This window comes from Mustela erminea, chromosome 4, assembly GCF_009829155.1.
Source record: "Mustela erminea isolate mMusErm1 chromosome 4, mMusErm1.Pri, whole genome shotgun sequence".
In the NCBI taxonomy this organism is placed as follows: domain Eukaryota; kingdom Metazoa; phylum Chordata; class Mammalia; order Carnivora; family Mustelidae; genus Mustela; species Mustela erminea.
The window spans coordinates 129,530,006-129,553,117 of record NC_045617.1 but is presented as its reverse complement, the minus strand read 5'-3'; the positions used below and the strand labels follow the sequence as shown (position 1 = coordinate 129,553,117).

The 23,112-nt window shown below is 42.1% G+C and overlaps 2 protein-coding genes across 5 annotated transcripts in view; one reads left to right on the top strand and one right to left on the bottom strand.

Moving 5' to 3' along the window:
• FARS2 (phenylalanyl-tRNA synthetase 2, mitochondrial) overlaps nucleotides 1-9,799 on the bottom strand; it is a 522,892-nt gene extending 513,093 nt beyond the window's left edge. For all 3 annotated transcript variants that reach the window (XM_032341009.1, XM_032341010.1, XM_032341013.1), the window contains exon 1: nucleotides 9,417-9,799. The gene's annotated coding sequence lies outside the window, so the exon portion shown is untranslated. The remainder of the gene's footprint in view (nucleotides 1-9,416) is intronic.
• A 336-nt stretch (nucleotides 9,800-10,135) lies between these two features.
• The window catches only part of LYRM4 (LYR motif containing 4), a 166,917-nt gene continuing 153,940 nt past the window's right edge, over nucleotides 10,136-23,112 (top strand). For both annotated transcript variants that reach the window (XM_032341015.1, XM_032341016.1), the window contains exon 1: nucleotides 10,136-10,450. In XM_032341015.1, the coding sequence (XP_032196906.1) occupies nucleotides 10,365-10,450 (86 nt within the window). In that variant the 5' untranslated portion in view covers nucleotides 10,136-10,364. The remainder of the gene's footprint in view (nucleotides 10,451-23,112) is intronic.

Sequence of the window (23,112 nt, the reverse complement as noted above, 5' to 3'; positions counted from 1 at the left end):
GGAAAATAGTAATCAAATAATCACAAAAAGAGATACAGAACTCTGGCAAGACTGCTGTAATGAACTTTGTTTGCCTTTTACCAAAATCAGTCCCCGTTCTCTTGGTAACTACTTCAGTTTCATTGTGTGTACCCCCACATAGCTACCAACCCCTCCCCAGGTTCCACAGCCTGTATACCTTGGGGACAGCTGCCCCCATTCTTGCCTCTAGGATTTAGGCAAGGGGCTCAAACCTAACTAAACTAAGTGTAATCCTATGCCCTAAACGCAGTCATTGGTTAGAGATGGATGAGGACACAACTCAATTAGGGCCAAAGAGGTGAACAGGGAGAACTGTAGGGCCCTCCTGATCCAGCCAGCTCTTTCTTCTGACATTCTGGAAACAAGTGCCCCAGAAACATAGGTGTCCTTCCTCAACCAAGAAAGGATGCCAGCCTGAGGATAAAGTTGACATTGTACAAGACATAGAGGGAAAAAGGACAAAACCAGGTCTTTGACAACATCCCTCAAATGACAACATCACTCAATTCTAAAGCCCATCTGACTTCCGAACTTTGAAGATTCACAAGACAATAAAGTCATTATGTTGGTTCAAAATTTACTTGGGTTTTGTTACTTGCAACTATAGTCACTCTCAGTTTAAAACAACACTCAAAACATGAAGAGGGCTTAAAAGAGGAAGAGGTGCTTAAAGTTTGAGAAGGTATCCTTAAGTATCTCTAATCTCTTAAACTCATACCAGACAAATTAGGAAAGGTGGAATGTTCCAGGCAGGCAGATCAGCATTTGCGATGGCTCCTCAGAGTCATATGGCAGTGTTAGTGAGTTTACAGAGACTTTTTTAGACTTTATTCTAAAAATGATGGGGTGGTGGGCGAGAATGGGGAAAGGATGCCTAGCTGGCTCAGTTGGAAGACCACAAAACTCTCCATCTTGGGATTGTGAGTTCAAGCCCCATGTTGGGTGTAGAGATCACTAAAATAATTAAACTTTTAAAAAATTAATAAAATAAAAGTGATGCAGAGGGGGGTTTTTGTGGAGAAGGAAGATTAGCATGAATTACTATCACATTATCTATACTGAACATTTTATTTTCAAGTAGCTGTCAAGACCACAAAAGAGTATTTTCAGAAAACACTATAACTCAGCACCCATGAACTCTCCTTTAACAGAATGACGTTCCAACTCAGATTGGACATTGTAGTGAAACTGACCTTATTGTTAAGAAATGTATTAATCCAGGACAGTTTACCCAGAGGCTTTAAAAAGTAGGGAGTATAAGCGATTCTTGGAAGACCAGGGCTCTACAAATGAAAGCAGCCCCATAACTACCATCACAACCCGGTCTCAGGAGGCTGAAGGGGCTCTTGTTGCACCTGGAAGCCAAGGTGTGAATGGGATTTCTAACAGAGCTTCACACCATCAATGCTCAGGCCCAGGCACTTATTTCATACTGCCCAAAGGCTTGAAATAGAGAACAATGACCATACCTGGAAATGTCAAGGAGGGAAGAGAGTATGCCTGATAAGTCTTGTTCTATTTCATGATTTCTCCATTTTCACTCTCCCCTGCAGTCCAGAATTCCAGGAATCCTTACAAAGATACTTCTCCCAATAAACCAATCTTTATTAACTGAAGCTAACACTGTATCGCTGTCTGCCCATATTACTGCAATCCATTTCACACAAGCCAGGCTTTTATACTCTTAACTACTATTAGTTAACTCAAGCTCACAATTACACAATATACAGGACACAGGTTTGCCAAGCTGAATTGCTTTAGTTGTGCTCAGCAGATAATTTCTAAATTAAAATGCTATGAAATATTAAATCTTATAAAAGTATTCATTATAATGGCAAAGAAATCATGAATTCTGTTGAGCTTCTATTGTTAATAACATTCTCCAGCATAATACTGCAACTGACTACATGCATATGCCCCCTCACAAAATTCATATTAAAATCCTAAGTTAGGGATGCCTGGGTGGCTCAGTAGGTTAAACTGCTGCCTTCGGCTCAGGTCATGATCCCAGGGTCTGGGATCGAGTCCTGCATCGGGCTCCTTGCTCAGCGGTGAGCTTGTTTCTCTCTCTCTCTCTGACAAATAAATAAAATCTTAAAAACATAAAATAAAATCCTAAGTTAAAAACCAAGGTGTTAGTATAAGGAGGCAGGGCCTTTGGGCGATTAGATCATGAGGATTCCTAAGGAATGGAAACAGTGCCCTTATGCCCGGAGAGATCCCCTGCCTCTTCCATGTGAGAACACAGCAAAAAGGCAGCCATCTGTGAACCAGTAAGCTTTCACCAGACACTGAATCTACCAGCACCTTGGTCTTGAAATTCCCTGGCTCCAAACCTGTGAGAAATAAATTTGTTACTTATAAGCTACACAGTGTATAGTATTTTGTTGTAGTAGACCAAACAGACTAAGACAAGTATCAAAGATTGCAAGATAACAGAAAATATGTACATACTGGCCTCTGCCCTCAGTTCCTGTCCCCTAGAGCCCTTGTAATTTTCCAAATGGTAGGAATACTAGAAGCATCTCTTGTTCTGAAATTTGGTCTTTGACCCCAGTCCTGACACGGGCATCCTAAAATGCTTGAAAATTCCTAAGTGATGAGAGCACTAGAAGCATCGTTTGTTCTAAAGAAGTGACTTTGGATGGACTCCTGTAAGGCTCCTGAAGGGAGCTGGTCACCAGAAAGACTAAGTCATGATTAGACACTTGGGTTTTTTGGTCCCACCCCACCCTCAACCCCACTTCTCTAGAGAACAGAAGGGCTGGAAATGTTGCTACTAATTGATCATGCCTACATGAGGAAGCGTCCATAAAAACCTCAATAGCATGGAGTCTGCAAAGCTTCCAGGTGGGTTAACGCAACCACAGAAGAAGGGTGATGCACCCCAGCTCCATGGGGAAGAAGCTCCTGCACTCAGGGCCCTCTAAGACCTCATCCTATGTTTCTCTTCACCTGGCTGTTCAATTGTATTCTTAATCCAGTCTTTAATAAACTGGTATGTGTGTTTCCTTGAGCTTTGTGAGCCTCTCTAGTAAATTAGTCAAACCAAAGGAGGGGTCATGGGAACCTCCAATTTGCAGCCAAATTGGACAGAAGGTGTGGGTAACCTGGGGACCAACTACTTGCAACTGGCATGTAAAGTAAGAGGGTACGGAGGTCAGACTTGCAGGAATGAGCCCTTATTTACCTATGGAATCTGGTGCTACCTTCAGGTAGTGTCAGATTTGAGCTTAACTGTATGACACCCAGCTGGTGTTGCAGAGAACTGTTCTGGTGTCAGTAAAAACCCCTACACATCTGGTGACTAGAGGTGAAATGTTCTGTTTGCGTAGTTAAGGAGACACACAGGAAAGAAACACAGAGCAGGAAAGAACTACAGGATTTTTCCTTTACAAAGATATATCATCCTGGGGCACCTGGTGGCTCAGTCTTGAAGTGTCTGCCTTCGGCTCAGGTCATGATCCTAGAGTCCTGGAATCAAGCCCCACATTAGGATCCCTGTTCAGGGGGGAACTTGCTTCTTCCCTCTACCTCTGCCGCTCCCCCAGTTGTGTTCTCTCTCTCAAATAAATAAAATCTTAAAAAAAAAAAAAAGAAAGCAAAAGATATACCAGCCTTCCGAGGTAACAGTCAACATCACAGGACTCAGTATTGTATATCAGGAGACAATGACCTGATGTTTCATCAGTGATTAGCAAAGGCTGTTTTTTCCTTCTAAACAGAGTCAATACTGTAGATCCTAAGTGTTTTCTTTAAACGACCAACTAATCTGGACAAACAAGAGATGGCAGTTACTACTCCCCACTCAAAGAAGTCCATCAGAGCTTCAAATTTGTCTTTATAAGAATTACAGACACGAGGGGCACCTGGGTGGCTCGGTGGGTTAAGCAGCAGCCCTCGGTTCGGGTCATGATCTCAGGGTCCTTGGATTGAGCCCTGCATTGGGCTCCCTGCTCCGTGGGGAGTCTGCTTCTCCCTCTTCTTCTGCCTGCCACTCTGCCTACTTGTGCTCTCTCTCTCTCTAACAAATAAACAAAATCCTTAGGGGGAAAAAAAAAGAATTATGGATATGAGATGTCTGCAAACTAGCTGGCAATGCTCCTGGAGGAGAAAATACACTTTGAATAAATAATAGCTGTCATTACCATCAATGTCACTAGTTGATTAACAAACATTCAAAAACATACAAACAAGAAAAAAACATTCCTTTAAGTTATCCCTTATAATTAGTATGAAAAAGAATGAAGGTGATCTATAGAATATTGCCATAGGAGCCCGCCATAGGGGCACCTGGGTGGCTCAGTGGGTTGAAGCCTCTGCCCTCGGCTCAGGTCGTGATCCCAGGGTCCTGGGATCAAGCCCTGCATCGGGCTCTCTGCTCAGCAGGGAGCCTGCTTCCTCCTCTCTCTCTGCCTGCTTTTCTGCCTACTTGTGATCTCTGTCTGTCAAATAAATAAAGAAAATCTTAAAAAAAAAAAAAAAAAAGAATATTGCCATAAATCACATTGTAAAGAATTCCCATGTTGGTGGGGCTTTGTATTAGGAAAAGATTATTTCTTTCCTTCAGAAAGCAAAGAATTTGTTTTACAAAAATCCTCTAGAGGCGCCTGGGTGGCTCAGAGAGTTAAAGCCTCTGCCTTCAGCTCAGGTCATGATCCCAGGGTTCTGGGATCGAGCCCCGCATCGGGCTCTCTCCTTGGTGGGGAGCCTGCTTCCTCCTCTCTCTCTCTGCCTGCCTCTCTGCCTACTTGTGATCTCTCTCTGTCGAATAAATAAATAAAATCTTTGAAAAAAAAAAATCCTCTAGAAGTGACATTTGATACACTTTACACAAAATCAATTGTCAGTTTTATTGTTGCTGCCCACAAGTAGGGGAACCCTTAGCCTCCAATCAATGAAGTAAGACTATCTAGCTGCTTTCTAACTTTCTCAGAGAACTGATTTTCTTAGGTATATTTGAAAAGAGCTTCTATGGAAAGGCGAGTCTCAAAAATCCCCCATGAGGTATAATATCTGTGGCACACAAGAACAGACAACCAAAAAAACTATTCAATTTAGGTCTTTTCTAAGACATGGTAAAAGAAAAAAAAAATGAAATTTATCTTAAAAGACTAAAAAGCTAGTATAAAATTCAACATTTGAGATTTTCTGAATATTTGTTAGGAGCTAACCAGTTAGCTTTTACAAATAAGTGGGAATCCAACTAAATTAAAATTCAAATCTGTCTAAAGTTTACCCATATTATCCAAGAAAAATTAATATAGTTCAAACTCCTAAAGCTTCCACTGAAGACCATCTGTGAGGCAGTGTAGCATCATGGCTAGATGGATCACATCCTGGACCAATGCCCACACACCCTCCCTGCTTCCTAGCTTCTTAACTCTAGCTCAATAATCTAACTTCTAAGAGTCTCTGTCCTTAAATGCAGTGAACAGCTTTCTTTCCCATCAGGTCTCCAGAGGATTAACTGAGCTCCTACAAGGACTCAGTGTCCACCCTGATGGCCTTTCCAGGTGCATCTCCTGCACGCACCTTCAAGCACTCTCCTACTCTCTCCTTCAAAAGGCCCTCCCTCATTGTTCCTTAGGCTGTGATCATCTTTCCCTAAACCTCACTCAGACTTTCTCTTCTTTATCCTTTCTAAGGGTAAACCTTCATTCAGCAGTAACCATCTTACCACCATACCCACACATCCAAATTCCTGTAATTCAAGGCCCAGCTCAAACCTAAATTCTCTCAAGTCCAACAAGAACACTACCACCTCCAAAAAGCCCCCTAATGCCCAGAGATCAATGTTTCTCTATCAGGCTGTAACCAATCACCTGGGTAATAAAAAAAAATTAAAAAAAAAAAATTTCTTCCCTGAAGCCTGGTCATCAGCCACATTCACTTTGTCCATCTGAGGTGTGGCCCAGGCACCATCCACGGAAGCAACCTCCCATGCTAAGACCGCACAACGCTTCCCCAGTACTTCCCCTGCAGCACTTTGTACTTTCTACTTTAATTACATAGAGATTGTATGTAAACTGTAAACTTTTGGAAAATGGGATCAGTATTTGATGTATAGCCCTCAAATACCCAAAAGAACATTGGCTTGATCTACCAGGCTGGTCAACCATGTTAAATGCAGAGGTAAACAGCATTTCAGCACTCCTAGAATAGACGATCAAAAATATGGTTTAAAACAACACCTGAAAAACCAACCTACATTTCAATAGTTCAGATGTTAAGTTCTACTTGGGTGAACTAGCCAACGCTGAAGAAATAAATTTAACACCAAAACAGAAGAAATGTCATTATAATGAATGAGGTACAGACTAACTCTGTCTGGTTTCATAGATGGTCTCTCCCATGCCCTCTCCCAGAGTTCCCTGAATGGGTCATACGCGCTCGTGCCTCCACACTTGGAATATACACTACAAGCTCTTACCACATTCTTCTTCTGGTTGTTACTAGCTCATTGTGGAAACACCTTCTATGATGGGAAGTCTCCCCGTAGATCAAAGTCTTAGTTGAATGGCCCTCTTCTGCACTCCCCAGATACCTGGTAATATTATCCCTATCATAGCACCTGTCACAACAAATTAATATTTTGTTTGTCTAGTTCCCTGTCCATTTCTGGAGAGAAGGACTCTCTGCATGGTAACTCCATCATCCTGGATAATACACGGCACTTAGGAAATGTTCAATAATGTTGACTAAATGAGTGAATGAGAATGAGGCCTTCGGTTTCTGCCTCTTAAATTGATACCCAAGGTCTCTTCCAGCTTCATAGTCTATTAGAATGATCAATAAAAACAAATGACAACTACACATAATAAAGATTTAGATCCACATTTAATTTCTAAATCATACTGTGCCAAGTTGGTCATTTAGACAAGATTTTTCTTTACACATTGTTTTAATATTTAAGCCTAAGATAATAAACTTCTGTCCTACTATTTATTATGTTTGGAGAAATTTCCTTTCAAAAAGCATTAAGGGCTCATTAGTAATATAGGAATCTAACTTTAATACAAGGTAATACATCCTTTTCCATAGGTAAAGAAGTATAAATATTTCTTAAGTATGGACAGGTGAATACTAAGGCAGTTTTTACATTTTGAAGCCTAGATGGTAATAAGTAGGTACTGCTACCTTTTAGTCAGTACCTAAAACAATATTCAGCCCAGAATAGATGCATATTAAAGGACATATAAATAAGTAATTCTCAGGTACTGACCCAATTCCAGTTTCAACATCAAATGGAGCTATTATTGAAACTAGTCACCTCTGCAATAAAGATGTACAAGAATAGAAATTAAGCTTTGGAATGTAATTTTTTTTATTAGTTGTTCAAGGCAATGATTTCCAAGATACCGGTATATTATTTCAAATACAGTAAAAGTATTTTTGTGAGGACAGCATTGAATCTACTGGGAATCTCCCACTTTCCTAATCTCAACTATTCTTTATACTAACAGATGACTAGGCTACCCAAACAAACTAAACTTTATATGTTTCTTTGAAAAGCTTTATTTGATTATGATGTTAAGGTCATTGTGATACATTAATTGCATACATTAATGATTAAATTGCCTGATAATTAGACATAAAGACTGCAGACAGGAATAATTACTCCAATTTCATTTTGTAGATGATAGCAATATATAATAAAGCAAGCCCTACTAATTTTTTTTAAGTTTATTTAAGTAATCTCTACAACCAATCTTGGCCTCAAACTCACAAACCTGAGATTGAGTCACATGCTCTACAACTGAGCCAGTCAAGCCCCCCACTTGTTAAACAAACCAAAATAACTTTCATGGTTTTTTTCCTTTTACCTTGATAGCTTTCTCTATTCTTGTAGTTTTCCCAGGTGTTGCATTTTATATCATTAGCACTCCTGTAGCATATTAAGAGAAAATGGCTCCAGATCTTACTCTGCGGTAAGGTGCAATTCCCTTGGTCTTGAACCTTTAAGTAATGTCAAGAAAAGCTCAAATATTAAAATCTCTTTCAGTAACCTTGAGGTAAGACTTGCCCAATGACCTGAGCATCCTGCAAGAGTGACAAAATTTGGGATGCCTGGGTGGCTCAGTAGGTTAGACCCCCTGCCTTCGGCTCCGGTCCTGATCCCAGGGTCCTAGGATCCAGCTCCTTGCTCAGCGGGGAGCCTGCTTTTCTCACCCCCTCTGCCTGCCACTCTGACAGCTTGTGCGCACACGTGTTCTCTCTCTCTCTCTCTCTGACAAATTAAAAAATCTTTAAAAAAAAAAAAAAAGAGTGACAAAAGTTCAGATACCTTGTAGAAAACCCTATTTTGATACTTATATTTGTGGGAGACCTTAAAAACAAACAAAACAAACAAACAAAACAAAACAAAAAAAGAAAGAAGAGAAAAAGGAAGTTTAATAATAATAGTATGTTCTCTCCAGGGGCCTGGGTGTTCAGTCGGTTAATCCTCTGCCTTCAGCTCAGGTCATGATCTCGGGCTCCTGGATTCAAACCCAGAGAGGGGCTCTCTGCTCATTAGCAAGTCAGCTTCTCCCTCTCTTTGTGATCTCTCTAGCTTTCGCTCTCTCAAATAAATAAATAAATAATAAAATCTTTTTTTAAAAAGTATGTTCTCTTCCACCTTTTTAAAAAATGCTATTACACTGTAACGAGTAATATTAACACGTATATCTGGGTGCAAGGACACCACGTTGCAAGTACATTAAAGTGCAGCAAGATCAGAAAAGTGTTTCCTGCTCCTAAAGTTCCAGAAAATACGAGACTTTGATATAAAGCAAGGGTCATTTTAAAACCTCGTAAACTTAAAAGAGATGACATACAACCACAACTCAGTGGCTGAAGAAGAACGGATGTTGAGGCAAATTTGCTTTTGACGTCTAAAGTCACTCCTAGCTGTATTCTGAGCAAAAAACCGTGGCTCTTCCTAAAGTTGACTACAGACAGAGAAAGTCCCAAAATAAGACAGGTGCTTTGCAAACACAGTAACTACAACTAGCTCAGGCTTCTCTGCGCCCAGTCCTACGTTCAAGGATCACAACGACCGACTTTATTCACCACTGTAACAAGGTGATTCTGGAAAGCTGACGTCTTCAGAGAAAGACCACGACAGAAAACTTAGCCACGAAGATCTTCAAGAGAAAACTTGCTCGGCTTCTTGCTTTGGGTGTGAAGAGAGTCCTTAAATCCCTTAAGTTTTCCCAATTAATTACCCACGCCACGCCACCTTTTGTAAACAGTAGATGACAAAACTCTTCGGGACTGAAAAACTCAAAAGCAAAACCTTCAGAGCTCAAAGAACACCTTAAAAGGGGGGAAATCCCGTGGCCAAGTAACTCCCCACCACCAGGACTGACCGCCCGCGTCGCACCCCACGCTGCAGGGAGGCCGGCACTTACCCACCGCTCGCCCAGGAGACCCGAACCTGGGTGTTTCAAACTCTGAAGCGTGGCACGCTGCCTACTCTCCTGGGGAAGGCTCTTACCCGACGCACCCCCTCCCTTAAAGATACCCTCACAGCACGCTGGGCGCTGCCATTTTGACAAAAAGGGGGTCCTTGCTCCTGAGGCCCTTAGCAGGCCGCCCTGAGCGTAGCCGGAGGACCAGGGAGTCCCTCACTCATCGCCTCTGCGACCCCCTCGGCGCGTCCCGTCCCTGCGCTCAGAAAGCGCCCGGCCCTGGGAGCCCACAGACAGAGCTCGTAACATAAAAGCGCCCCGGAAAACCCCGCTCGGCCTCTCAGGCAGCGCAGAGGGCGGCCCCAGCGCAAGGGGCGGGTCATCTGCGGCCGGGGGCGGAGCGTCGACCTGGGGCGCGCTCGGTAACCCTGGCAACGCGCCCTCGGGCCTCGCGGAGGTGCGACTAGGCGCTTCGGTGGGAGACTAAGTGTCCGCGCTACGACCCCAAGCCGTTCGCGAAGGCGCTCCTAGACGGGCTGCACGCGCTCAGTGCTTGGGCCTCCGGCCTGCGCCCCTCCACAGGCTCAGCCCTTTCCCTGCGGCCGTCCCCCCATCTCCGCCTCAGCCCTCCGGTAGGGCTGCTGCACGCCGGTTCCTCAGAGGCGCGGGCGGAGGACGGGAACGCCTCCGGGTCGGCGCCTCCCCCTTAAGCTGCCCGAAGCCCGCCTGCGCCCGCCTGCGCCCGCCTCCCGAGCGGCGCGCGACGCCCAGCGCCTCCAGGCGCGGGCCGGTGTTCACCCAGGCCCAGGCCCGGCCCGCGGGCGAGACCGAGCCACACCGCATTTTCTTTTATTTCGTTCGTGGTTTTGCGTAGACTGAAGTTTCGTGGGTTAGGTTAAAACTCGGGACCTTCTCGAAGAGGACCCATTTATTGTTTTTCCTTCCAAAATGGCAGCCTCCAGCCGCGCACAAGTATTAGATCTGTACCGGGCGATGCTGAGAGAGAGCAAGCATTTCAGCGCCTACAATTACAGGTGACCCGGCGGGCGGCGGGGGCCGGGAGGTCCGGGGTGCGGGGAGCTCCTGTCCCGCGCCGGCGACTTCGGGACGGGGATGCGAAGGCTCCGCCGCCGGGAAGCGTGCGCCTGTCCACCAGCGTGGCTCTCTGAAACCTGGAGGGGGAAAGGGAGGGTGGGCTTGCGGGCTTGCCCTTCCTTGCATCAGAGAGACGTTCAGATCTTGTGATGTTTTCCCCCGCGTCGAACTCCCTGGTTCTCTGGGAGCGTGGTTACTGGTGTGTTTCTGCCGTGAGAAGAGTAGACGTGCAAGCTGCAGGTGCTCACGCTGGGATCCGTGTGTCGCATGCATAGAACTTGCCCTAGAATTCAAAGAGACGGTAGAGGAAGCGAGCAGCCAGTAGCACATGTCCGAAAGCTGAAGCCTCGCTCTAGCCACTATCCTAGGTGCTTACTTAGCTTTCTTAGTTGCGAGAATCACATTTGCTTCTTAGGGCACTGGCTTTGAGGAGCGCGTGGGGCGAAAACAGGGTTTGTAAGAAGGAGATTCAAAGAGCTGTAAAGGAAAGAAACTCAAAAACTTCTGGGATGGGAAACGTTTATCTTGGCCGCTTCAGATGGGATACCGCTTAAAGGATCTTTGCGGCAGGAGAATGAGTGTCTAAACTTCCGTCCCTCAGTGTAGCACACAACTTGCTTCATGCCTGCCCCCTTCTCATATTTGCTCCTGAGTCCCTTATTGATTTCATATCTCTTCTGTCTGCCTCACAGCCTCTCCTTTCTTTTTTGCTTCCTTATAACTTCTGGTCCATCGTTACTGTAGGTATTTTAATGTTTTTCTCTCTGCATCCTTTCAGATTTGGTGTTTCCTACTAACTAACTGATCTTCTCAGCGTTGATCTGTATTTAATGCCAGGTCTCACTTTGGGTGACTGTCCAGCCTAGGGATTGAGTGACCTAGGACAGAGTCTGATCAAATAGGCACAACCCTCCCAATGGATATATGAGTTGGCAGGCCCTGTGATAAGGAGACTCATTACACCGTTGGTTATGGGACAGAATATTAAACCTCTCAAGCAATGACTAATTTTTAGATACCTGCATAGAAAAGGTATTCATCTTGTAAATTTGAAAACAGTACTACCAGTGAGACCAGTCAAATGGTTGAAAGAAACATTTCATAGGAGAGCATAATTTTACTTAATGACTTTGTCTTTAGAAGGTAAAGTTTGTAAATATTAGGAATACTGGTGCAATTTTTGACGAAAAATTAACCAAGTTCCTAGCACCAAGAACTTCAAGTCTGTTGAAGACACTGACAAAATATGCAAGTGAGTAAGTGGTAACCAGTTATTTGCAGTCTGGAAGAAGATAGTTTGTCATTTAAATTTCCTAAGAATGAACAAGAACTGGGAATCAGCACACAGGCCACACACTGGAGGGTACCCTAGGTATCCCATATGTATCTAGAGTGGATATGAAAGCACATCACCAAGGAGTCTTCAGAGAATATGTAATATGTAATCTTCAACAAGCCACTCAACTGTAGTAGTTCAGTATTCTTTTTTTTTTTTTTTTTAAGATTTTATTTATTTATTTGTCAGAGAGAGAGTGAGTGAGAGCGAGCCAAGGCAGACAGAGTGGAAGGAAGAGTCAGAGGGAGAAGCAGGCTCCCTGCGGAGCAAGGAGCCCGATGTGGGACTCGATCCCAGGATGCTGGGATCATGACCTGAGCCGAAGGCAGCTGCTTAACCAACTGAGCCACCCAGGCATCCCTTCAGTATTCTTATTTGCTTGTTGGACTAGGTAATCTCTGAGGACTCTTTCATTACTAAAAATGTATTTGGAAATGATTTATGAGCCAGGTGGTGAAATCCACATTCGAGACAAAATTTTTATGAAGTGAATAAATGCCAAGTCAGCAGGAGTAGACTGCAAGAAAACCATTCAAAGTTGTAACTGGTGGGCAGAAAATTGGAAACAAGTTTTTGTATGAGCCACTGTAAGGTAATTTACATTTAGAAAATAATTGTTCAAATTATACATTGAGTTGTTTTTGAACTAAATTTATTACACACATGTAACTGTATTAACTATAGGAATCTGGTAACACATGTAACTGTATTAACTATAGGAATCTGGTAATCATTTCATACTTTCTTGAAATCATGGACCTAAAACCTGAGATTCCCACTAGTATGATCTCTAATTAACTTACTTGTTAAAAAATAATGTCCTTCTGTATTAAAGCTGTATCTTGTGAATTTCAGAAAGAGCCCCTTTTCCCTTGTGAAGTTCTCTCTATTGGACAATGCCCTTTAAACACTCTTGAGTTCATCCTTTTTTTGAGATTCAGCTCAATCATGACCTTCTCAGGACAAAGATTTTCCCAATTCTCCTCATCCACAACCCAGCCTCCATCCAAACAGGTCCATTTTACTTCAGTGCTTCCGAAAACTTGTCTGAAGACTAATTTGCCCTGTGTGCAAAACCTGGAGAGCTTTGGGTTCAGCAAAGCACCTACCATCAATGGCTTTTTTAACAAACCCCAGTGGGACACAGTTATAGAAACCATTTTCACAAACTGTGTTAAGTGTTGTGAAGGGCATGCACAGGGGTAGAACCAAGAACATGTCCCAGAAGATGACATTGGGTCAAAGGTGTGAATCAGCATAGTAGCTCAGATAACAACAAACTGTAGAAGATTATTTAATTGCTAGAGAGTTAAGTGTGATTCAGGGGGTGACAGAGGATGAGACTGAGACACAGAAAGATTAAGTATAAAGTTGTGCCATTAACTGACTGAAGTACAGAAATAGCTGGTCTTATGACAAGACTTATGAATACATCTTCAGACATCTTGAGTGAAGGTCATCTGATGCCCAGCAAAGGCAGTTACTCACAAGAGTGTAAAGCTCAGGGAAGCAAACAGGGCTGGAGTTACCATCATCACTTACTTGCTGTATGACCCTGGAAGAGTCATTTCACTTCTCAGTTTGGCAGTTTCTTAATCCGTAGAATAGAAATTTTGTGAAAGAGATAATTTACCTCTCAAAGGTTGAAGTTTAAATGAGTTAATACATGTCAAGTGCTTTTTGTACTTGAGGCACCTTGTGGCTCAGTTGGTTAAGCATCCAAGTCTTGATTTCAGCTCAGGTCATGATCTCAGGGTTGTGAGATGGAGCCCCATGTCTTGGGGCTCTGAGGTGGGCATGGAGCATGCTCAAGGTTCTCCCTCTCCCACTTTGGTCCCCAACCCTGACATGTGTACACCCTCTCTCTAAAAAAAAAAAAAAAAAAAAGTCTTGATATTAGGCAAAATTTTTAGGAAGAGCATTTAGGGTGGTTGTTCTAAACTGGGGACAATTTTATCTGACAATATCTGGAGACATTTTTGTTGTCACAGTTTGGGTGGGAGGATACTAGTGGCCAGGGATGCTGCTAAACACAGAATCCCCCATAATAAAGAATTACCTGACCCAAAATGTTAAACATACCAAGACTGAGAAATCTTAGTATATGGTGACAAAATCAGTGGGATAAGGATGCTGTTCTAGAGAACATCAAAATTTAAGGGGTTGGTCAAAGAAGAGCCACTAAAGGAGGCCAAGAGATACAGTCTAAGAATGTGGTCCTCCAACTTAAGGGTCTCAGGATTCTTTTATATTCTTAAATGTAACTGAGGACCCAAAAGCTTTGTGTATGTGTGCCATAGTTATCAATATCATATTAAAAAATCAAAACTAAAACATCTTAAAATGCCTATTTTTAAATGAATTGATAAACCCATTACATACAAACAAAAATAACATTTTTATGAAAAGTGACCATTAAATTAGTGACGAGTGACGTTCGACATTTTTGCAAGTCTCTTTAATGTTTGTCTTAGTAAAAAAAGGGTAGATTCTTATATTTGTGTCTACCTACAGCCTGTTGTTGTATCACATGTCCTTTAGCCTCTGGGAGATTCCACTATACACTCATAAGAAAATGAGAGTGGAACTGGCAAATGTCTTGGTATTATATTATAAAACAGTTTTTCTGGTGGATCCCCTGAAAAGGTCTCAGAGACCCCCCACTGACTCCTGGCCCACACTTGGATAACATTGTAGTGTCTAAAAATGAGCAGAGAACAAGCAAGAAGAGTAGTGTCGCAGAAGTCAACATAGTCACGTGTTTCGGAAAAGTGGTCAGGGGCACCTGTTTTAGCAAGATCCAATAAAGAAAGATGGAAATGTGGTCCCTGGTGTTGGCAGTATGGAAATCTCTAGAGACCTTTACTTGAGCAGTGTTAGTGAGGTAGTTAAGGCAAAACCTGGATTGTGGGGATTGAGAAGTGAGTCAGAAGGAAGTAAACAGCCACAGTGAGTGTAAACCAACCCACCACCCCAGGAAGTCTGGGTAATGTGATATGGGAGTTTGGATAACTGCTAGAGGAAGACCCACAAGGGGTGAGAAGTGCTGTGTCTGAGAGCACAGTTGGTTTTAGGACAGGAGGAGGGACACTTTTTCATCAGTGGGGTGAAGGAGGTGAAGATAAGAAAAGATGGGAAATTGAGGTGATTCATGCCTTACCTGACAGCCAGTTTCTAGATAAAGTGGAAAGTAAGTGGACATGAAGGCAGCACTGTGCTCAGATTTATTATTACACATGTCAAACACTACTGTTGTAGGTATACTTGTGTCTGCCATTCATTCCTTGAAAGCAGAAATTCTGTTTTAGGTCTTTATCCCTAGTGCTTAGCACAGTAACTATGCAGTATATATTTATAATTATTTATTAAAAAGTAAGATGAAATTGTATTCAGAGATAATTTTTATCAGCGATTTCTCCTTTTACAGGTTAAAAATAATGCAAAATGTGAGAAAAAGCAAAAATAATGCCCAAACGCTTATCAAATTGAGTATCAGAACTCTTCCTTTCTTCATTAAATATATAGGTTTTTAATTTTTTATAAACATATAATATATTTTTATCCCCAGGGATACAGGTCTGTGAATTGCCAGGTTTACAGACTTCACAGCACTCACCATAGCACATACCCTCTGCAATGTCCATAACCCCATCCCCCTTCTCCCAACCACCCTCCCCCCAGCAACCCTCAGTTTGTTTTGTGAGATTAAGAGTTACTTATTGGGCGCCTGGGTGGCTCAGTGGGTTAAGCCGCTGCCTTCGGCTCAGGTCATGATCTCAGGGTCCTGGGATCGAGGCCCGCATCGGGCTCTCTGCTCAGCAGGGAGCCTGCTTCCCTCTCTCTCTCTGCCTGCCTCTCCATCTACTTGTGATTTCTCTCTGTCAAATAAATAAACAAAATCTTTAAAAAAAAAAAAAAAAGAGTTACTTATGGTTTGTCTCCCTCCCAATCCCATCTTGTTTCATTTATTCTTCTCCTACCCCCTTAACCCCCCATATTGCATCAACACTTCCTCATATCAGGGAGATCATATGACAGTAGTCTTTCTCCGTTTGATTTATTTCGCTAAGCATGATACGCTCTAGTTCCATCCACGTTGTCGCAAATGGCAAGATTTCATTTCTTTTGATGGCTGCATAGTATTCCATTGTGTATATATACCACATCTTCTTGATCCATTCATCTGTTGATGGACATCTAGGTTCTTTCCATAGTTTGGCTGTTGTGGACATTGCTGGTATAAACATTCGGGTGCACATGCCCCTTTGGATCACTACGTTTATATCTTTAGGGTAAATACCCAGTAGTGCAATTGCTGGGTCATAGGGCAGTTCTATTTTCAACATTTTGAGGAACCTCCATGCTGTTTTCCAGAGTGGCTGCACCAGCTTGCATTCCCACCAACAGTGTAGGAGAGTTCCCCTTTCTCCGCATCCTCGCCAGCATCTGTCATTTCCTGACTTGTTTATTTTAGCCATTCTGACTGGTGTGAGGTGATATCTCATTGTGGTTTTGATTTGTATTTCCCTGATGCCGAGTGATACGGAGCACTTTTTCATGTGTCTGTTGGCCATCTGGATGTCTTCTTTGCAGAAATGTCTGTTCATGTCCTCTGTCCATTTCTTGATTGGATTATTTGTTCTTTGGGTGTTGAGTTTGCTAAGTTCTTTATAGATTCTGGACACTAGTCCTTGATCTGATATGTCGTTTGCAAATATCTTCTCCCATTCTGTCAGTTGTCTTTTGGTTTTGTTAACTGTTTCCTTTGCTCTGCAAAAGCTTTTGATCTTGATAAAATCCCAATAGTTCATTTTTGCCCTTGCTTCCCTTGCCTTTGGCGATGTTCCTAGGAATATGTTGCTGCGGCTGAGGTCAAAGAGGTTGCTGCCTGTGTTCTCCTCAAGGATTTTGATGGATTCCTTTCTCACATTGAGGTCCTTCATCCATTTTGAGTCTATTTTCGTGTGGGATGTAAGGAAATGGTCCAATTTCATTTTTCTGCATGTGGCTGTCCAATTTTCCCAACATTTCCCAACAGCCTCATTCATTTATTGAAGAGGTTTTTTCCATTGGACATTCTTTCCTGCTTTGTTGAAGATTAGTTGACCATAGAGTTGAGGGTCTATTTCTGGGCTTTCTATTCTGTTCCATTGATCTATGTGTCCTGTTTTTGTGCCAGTACCATGCTGTCTTGATGATGACACCTTTGTAATACAGCTTGAAGTCCGGAATTGTGATACCACCAACATTGGCTTTCTTTTTCAATATTCCTTTGGCTATTCGAGGTCTTTTCTGGTTCCATATAAATATTAGGATTATTTGTTCCATTTCTTTGAAAAAGATGGATGGTACTTTGATAAGAATTGCATTAAATGTGTAGATTGCTTTAGGTAGCATAGACATTTTCACAATATTTATTCTTCCAATCCAGGAGCATGGAACATTTTTCCATTTCTTTGTGTCTTCCTCAATTTCTTTCATGAGTACTTTATAGTTTTCTGAGTATAGATTCTGTGCCTCTTTGGTTAGGTTTCTTCCTAGGTATCTCATGGTTTTGGGTGCAGTTGTAAATGGGATTGACTCCTTAATTTCTCTTTCTTCTGTCTTGTTGTTGGTGTAGAAAAATGCAACTGATTTCTGTGCATTGATTTTATATCGTGACACTTTACTGAATTCCTGTACAAGTTCTAGCAGTTTCGGAGTGGACTCTTTTGGGTTTTCCACATATAGTATCATATCATCTGTGAAGAGTGATCCTTTGACTTCTTCTTTGCCGATTTGGATGCCTTTAATTTCCTTTTGTTGTCTGATTGCTGAGGCTAGGACCTCTAGTACTATGTTGAATAGCAGTGGTGATAATGGACATCCCTGCCGTGTTCCTGACCTTAGCGGAAAAGCTTTCAGTTTTTCTCCATTGAGAATGATATTTGCAGTGGGTTTTTCATAGATGGCTTTGATAATATTGAGGTATATGCCTTCTATCCCTACACTTTGAAGAGTTTTGATCAGGAGGGGATGCTGTACTTTGTCAAATGCTTTTTCAGCATCTATTGAGAGTATCATATGGTTCTTGTTCTTTCTTTTATTGATGTGTTTTTTATCACATTGACTGATTTGCAGATGTTGAACCAACCTTGCAGCCCTGGAATAAATCCCACTTGGTCGTGGTGAATAATCCTTTTAATGTACTGTTGAATCCTATTGGCTAATATTTTGGTGAGGATTTTCGCATCTGTGTTCATCAAGGATATTGGTTTATAGCTGTCTTTATTGATGGGATCCTTGTCTGGTTTTGGGATCAAGGTGATGCTGGCCTCATAAAATGAGTTTGGAAGTTTTCCTTCCATTTCTATTTTTTGGAACAGTTTGAGGAGAATAGGAATTAGTTCTTCTTTAAATGTTTGGTAGAATTCCCCCGGAAGCCGTCTGGCCCTGGGCTTTTGTTTGTTTGGAGATTTTTAATGACTGTTTCAATCTCCTTACTGGTTATGGGTCTGTTCAGGCTTTCTATTTCTTCCTGGTTCAGTTGTGGTAGTTTATATGTTTCTAGGAATGCATCCATTTCTTCCAGATTGTCAAATTTATTGGCGTAGAGTTGCTCATAGTATGTTCTTAAAATTGTTTGTATTTCTTTTGTGTTAGTAGTGATCTCTCCTCTGTCATTCATGATTTTATTTATTTGGGTCCTTTCTCTTTTCTTTTTGATAAGTCTGGCCAAGGGCTTATCAATTTTATTAATTCTTTCAAAGAACCAGCTCCTAGTTTCGTTGATTTGTTCTATTGTTTTTTTGGTTTCTGTTTCATTGATTTCTGCTCTGATCTTTATGATTTCTCTTCTCCTGCTGGGTTTAGGATTTCTTTCTTGTTCTTTCTCCAGCTCCTTTAGGTGTAGGGTTAGGTTGTGTACCTGAGACCTTTCTTATTTCTTGAGAAAGGCTTGTACCGCTATATATTTTCCTCTCAGGACTGCCTTTGTTGTGTCCCACAGATTTTGAACCGTTGTGTTTTCATTATCATTTGTTTCCATGATTTTTTTCAATTCTTCTTTAATTTCCTGGTTGACCCATTCGTTCTTTAGAAGGATGCTGTTTAGTCTCCATGTATTTGGGTTCTTTCCAAACTTCCTCTTGTGGTTGAGTTCTAGCTTCAGAGCATTGTGGTCTGAAAATATGCAGTGAATGATTCCAATCTTTTGATACTGGTTGAGACCCGATTTAGGACCAAGGATGTTATCTATTCTGGAGAATGTTACATGTGCACTAGAGAAGAATGTGTATTCTGTTGCCTTGGGATGAAATGTTCTGAATATATCTGTGATGTCCATCTGGTCCAGTGTGTCATTTAAGGCTTTTATTTACTTGTTTATCTTTTGCTTGGATGATCTGTCCATTTCAGTGAGGGGAGTGTTAAAGTCCCTTACTATTATTGTATTATTGTTGATGTGTTTCTCTGATTTTGTTATTAATTGGTTTATATAGTTGGCTGCTCCCATGTTGGGGGCATAGATATTTAAAATTGTTAGATCTTCTTGTTGGACGGACCCTTTGAGTATGATACCGTGTCCTTCCTCATCTCTTATTATAGTCTTTGGCTTAAAATCTAATTGATCTGATATAAGGATTGCCACTCCTGCTTTCTTCTGATGTCCATTAGCATGGTAAATTCCCCCCCCCACTTTATTTTTTTTTTCCATTTATTTATTTATTTATTTGACAGATAAAGATCACAAGTAGGCAGAGAGGCAGGCAGAGAGAGAGGAAGGGAAGCAGGCTCCCTGCCGAGCAGAGAGCCAGATGCAGGGCTCGATCCCAGGACCCTGGGATCATGACCTGAGCCGAAGGCAGAGGCTTTAAACCACTGAGCCACCCAGGCGCCCCCCCCCCCCCACTTTAAATCTGGAGGTGTCTTCGGGCTTAAAATGAGTTTCTTGGAGGCAACATATAGATGGGTTTTGTTTTTTTATCCATTCTGATACCGTGTGTCTTTTGATTGGGGCATTTAGCCCATTAACATTCAGGGTAACTATTGAGAGATATGAATTTAGTGCCATTGTATTGCCTGTAAGGTGACTGTTACTTTATATGGTCTCTGTTCCTTTCTGATCTACCACTTGTAGGCTCTCTCTTTGCTTAGAGGACCCCTTTCAATATTTCCTGTAGTTTCTTTCAGTTTTTGTTTGTCCTGGAAGCTTTTAATCTCTCCTTCTATTTTCAATGATAGCCTAGCTGGATATAGTATTCTTGGCTGCATGTTTTTCTCATTTAGTGCTCTGAATATATCATCCCAGCTCTTTCTGGCCTGCCAGGTCTCTGTGGATAAGTCTGCTGCCAATCTAATAATTTTACCATTGTATGTTACAGACTTCTTTTCCTGGACTGTTTTCAGGATTTTCTCTTTGTCACTAAGACTTGTAAATTTTACTATTAGGTGACAGGGTGTGGACCTATTCTTATTGATTTTGAGGGTCGATCTCTGTGCCTCCTGAATTTTGATGCTTGTTCCCTTTGCCATATTGGGGAAATTCTCTCCAATAATTCTCTCCAGTATACCTTCTGCTCCCCTCTCTTCTTCTTCTGGAATCCCAATTATTCTAATGTTGTTTCGTCTTACGGTGTCACTTATCTCTCGAATTCTCCCCTCGTGGTCCAGTAGCTGTTTGTCCCTCTTTTGCTCAGCTTCTTTATTCTCTGTCATTTGGTCTTCTATATCGCTAATTCTTTCTTCTGCCTCATTTATCCTAGCAGTGAGAGCCTCCATTTTTTTATTGCACCTCATTAATAGCTTTTTTAATTTCAACTTGGTTAGATTTTAGTTCTTTTATTTCTCCAGAAAGGGCTTTTATATCTCCTGAGAGGGTTTCTCTAATATCTTCCATGCCTTTTTCAAGCCCGGCTAGAACCTTGAGAATTGTCATTCTGAACTCTAGATCTGACATAATACCAATGTCTGTATTGATTAGGTCCCTAACCTTCGGTACTGCCTCTTGTTCTTTTTTTTTGTGGTGAATTTTTCCGCCTTGTCATTTTGTCCAGATAAGAGTATATGAAGGAGCAAGTAAAATACTAAAAGGGTAGCAACAACCCCAGGAAAATATGCTTTAACCAAATCAGAAGAGATCCCAAATCATGAGGGGGGGAAAAAGGGGATAAAAAGAGTTTCAGAAAGAAAAAAAAAAAAAAGAAAGAAAGAAAGAAAAGAAAAGAAACAATTAAAAAAAGAAAACGAATAAAGAAAAAGTATAAAAAAGAAATATATATATATATATATATATATATATATATATATATATATATATATTAGGTAACCTAGTTAAAAAACGTTAAAAAAGAAAAGGGTAAAAGTTAAAAAAATTTAGCAGAAGAAGAGGAAAAAAAATTGAAAAAGAAAAAAAATTAAATTACCTGCAAGACTAAAGAATCATGGGGAGAAAGCCATGAGTTCCGTGCTTTGCTTTCTCCTCCTCTGGAATTCTGTTGTTCTCCTTGGTATTGAAACTGCACTCCTTGGTAGGTGAACTTGGTCTTGGCTGGATTTCTTGTTGATCTTCTGGGGGAGGGGCCTGTTGTAGTGATTCTCAAGTGTCTTTGCCCCAGGCGGAATTGCACCGCCCTTACCAGGGGCCAGGCTGAGTAATCCGCTCAGGTTTGCTTTCAGGAGCTTTTGTTCCCTGAGCACTTTCCGTAGAGTTCCGGAGAACGGGAATACAAATGGTGGCCTCCTGGTCTCCCGCTGGAGGAGCCGAGAGCCCGGGGCCCCACTCTTCAGTGCGCCCTTAGAGAACACCGCACAGTAACTCCTGTCTGCCTGACCTCCGGCTGCACTCCGAGCTCACCAAGCCTGCGACCGGTTCAAGGTAACCCCGAGCTGTGAGCTCACTGTCGGCTCTGTCTCTGTTGCCGGCTTCCCCGTTCTAATACCTGTAAGCTCTGCGACATTCAGACACCCCCAATCCTTCTGTGACTCTGCGGGATCTGAGGCCACGCTGACCCCGCGTTGGCTTCACCCCGGTTTAGCCTCTGGAGAGATGTCCCTTAGCGGAACAGACTTTTAAAAGTCCTGATTTTGTGCTCCGTTGCTCCGCTGTTTGCCAGGAGCCTGTCCCTCCCCTTGGGGTCTATCTTCCTGTCACTTCTCTGACAGTCCTACCTTTCAGAAAGTGGTTGATTTTCTGTTTCTAGAATTGCTGTTCTTTTCTTCGATCTGCCGATGGATTTGTAAGCGTTTGCAATCTTTAGATAAGCTATCTAGCTGATCTCCTGCTACCTGAAGTAGTCTCAGCCTGCTACTTCTCCACCATCTTGACTCCTTCCTTCATTAAATATTTGAATGTTACACTTCTTGTAGTGAAAGCTGCAAATCAAAATGAATATCCCATTAATGGTAGGTAGAGAGTGGTAACTGATTGTTGACCTTAAAAAAACAAAAGAGCCCATTATGTTACCAGCCAAATGAGACTGTTTAGGAACAGAGGAATTGCAATTTGGGATATGAAGGCCATGTCAAACCGTAGGCCTGTCTGGAGAACAAAGGAAAAGAATATTATAGAGAAAAAAGAGGAGGTTGGGAGGGGCTGCTTGGAACAAAAGACTGTTGGATGAAAGTGGAGAGTTCAGGGTGGTGATGGTTTCTCATTGGTTGGGGTCCTGGCATTTTCTCCTTGGCTGGGTTGTGGGGCAAGGAGAAAACCTTTCTCCTGGGGTAGTGAAGTGAACTTCTTCCCATCCACTAGGGTGAGGTAAGCTGGATGGAAAGTTTGTGAGTCAGAGGTCCCCTTCCAGGGCTTCCTCACTACATTTCAAATGAGACTTCCCTTTATTAATTTTCATAGTACCATTAGAAATTTATCAGTCAAGTTCATGGGGCGCCTGGGTGGCTCAGTTGGTTAAGCGTCTGCTTTCAGCTCAGATCATGATTCTGGGGTCCTAGGATCAATCCCAGGGCTGGGCTCTCTCTTACTATCTCTCTCTCAAATAAATAAATAAAATCTTTTTTAAAAAAATTATCAGTAAAGTTCAAAGGAGGAAAAGGTATGTAGAGGAGCTGACCTCATAAGCACCACCTTAATAATAGCAATAGGAATGCTTTTGACTACAAGTAATAGAAGACCTTTACACAGTATATGAGGGGTTTATTTTCACGTAGAGAAGTCTAGAGGTAGGTAGCTGCTCAAACTGATTAGTCACTACATGATGTCAAGGTGTCTGAATGTTCGTTTTCTTCTCATTCGTATGCCTGATGGTTTCAAAGGGCTATTGAAGTTCCAAA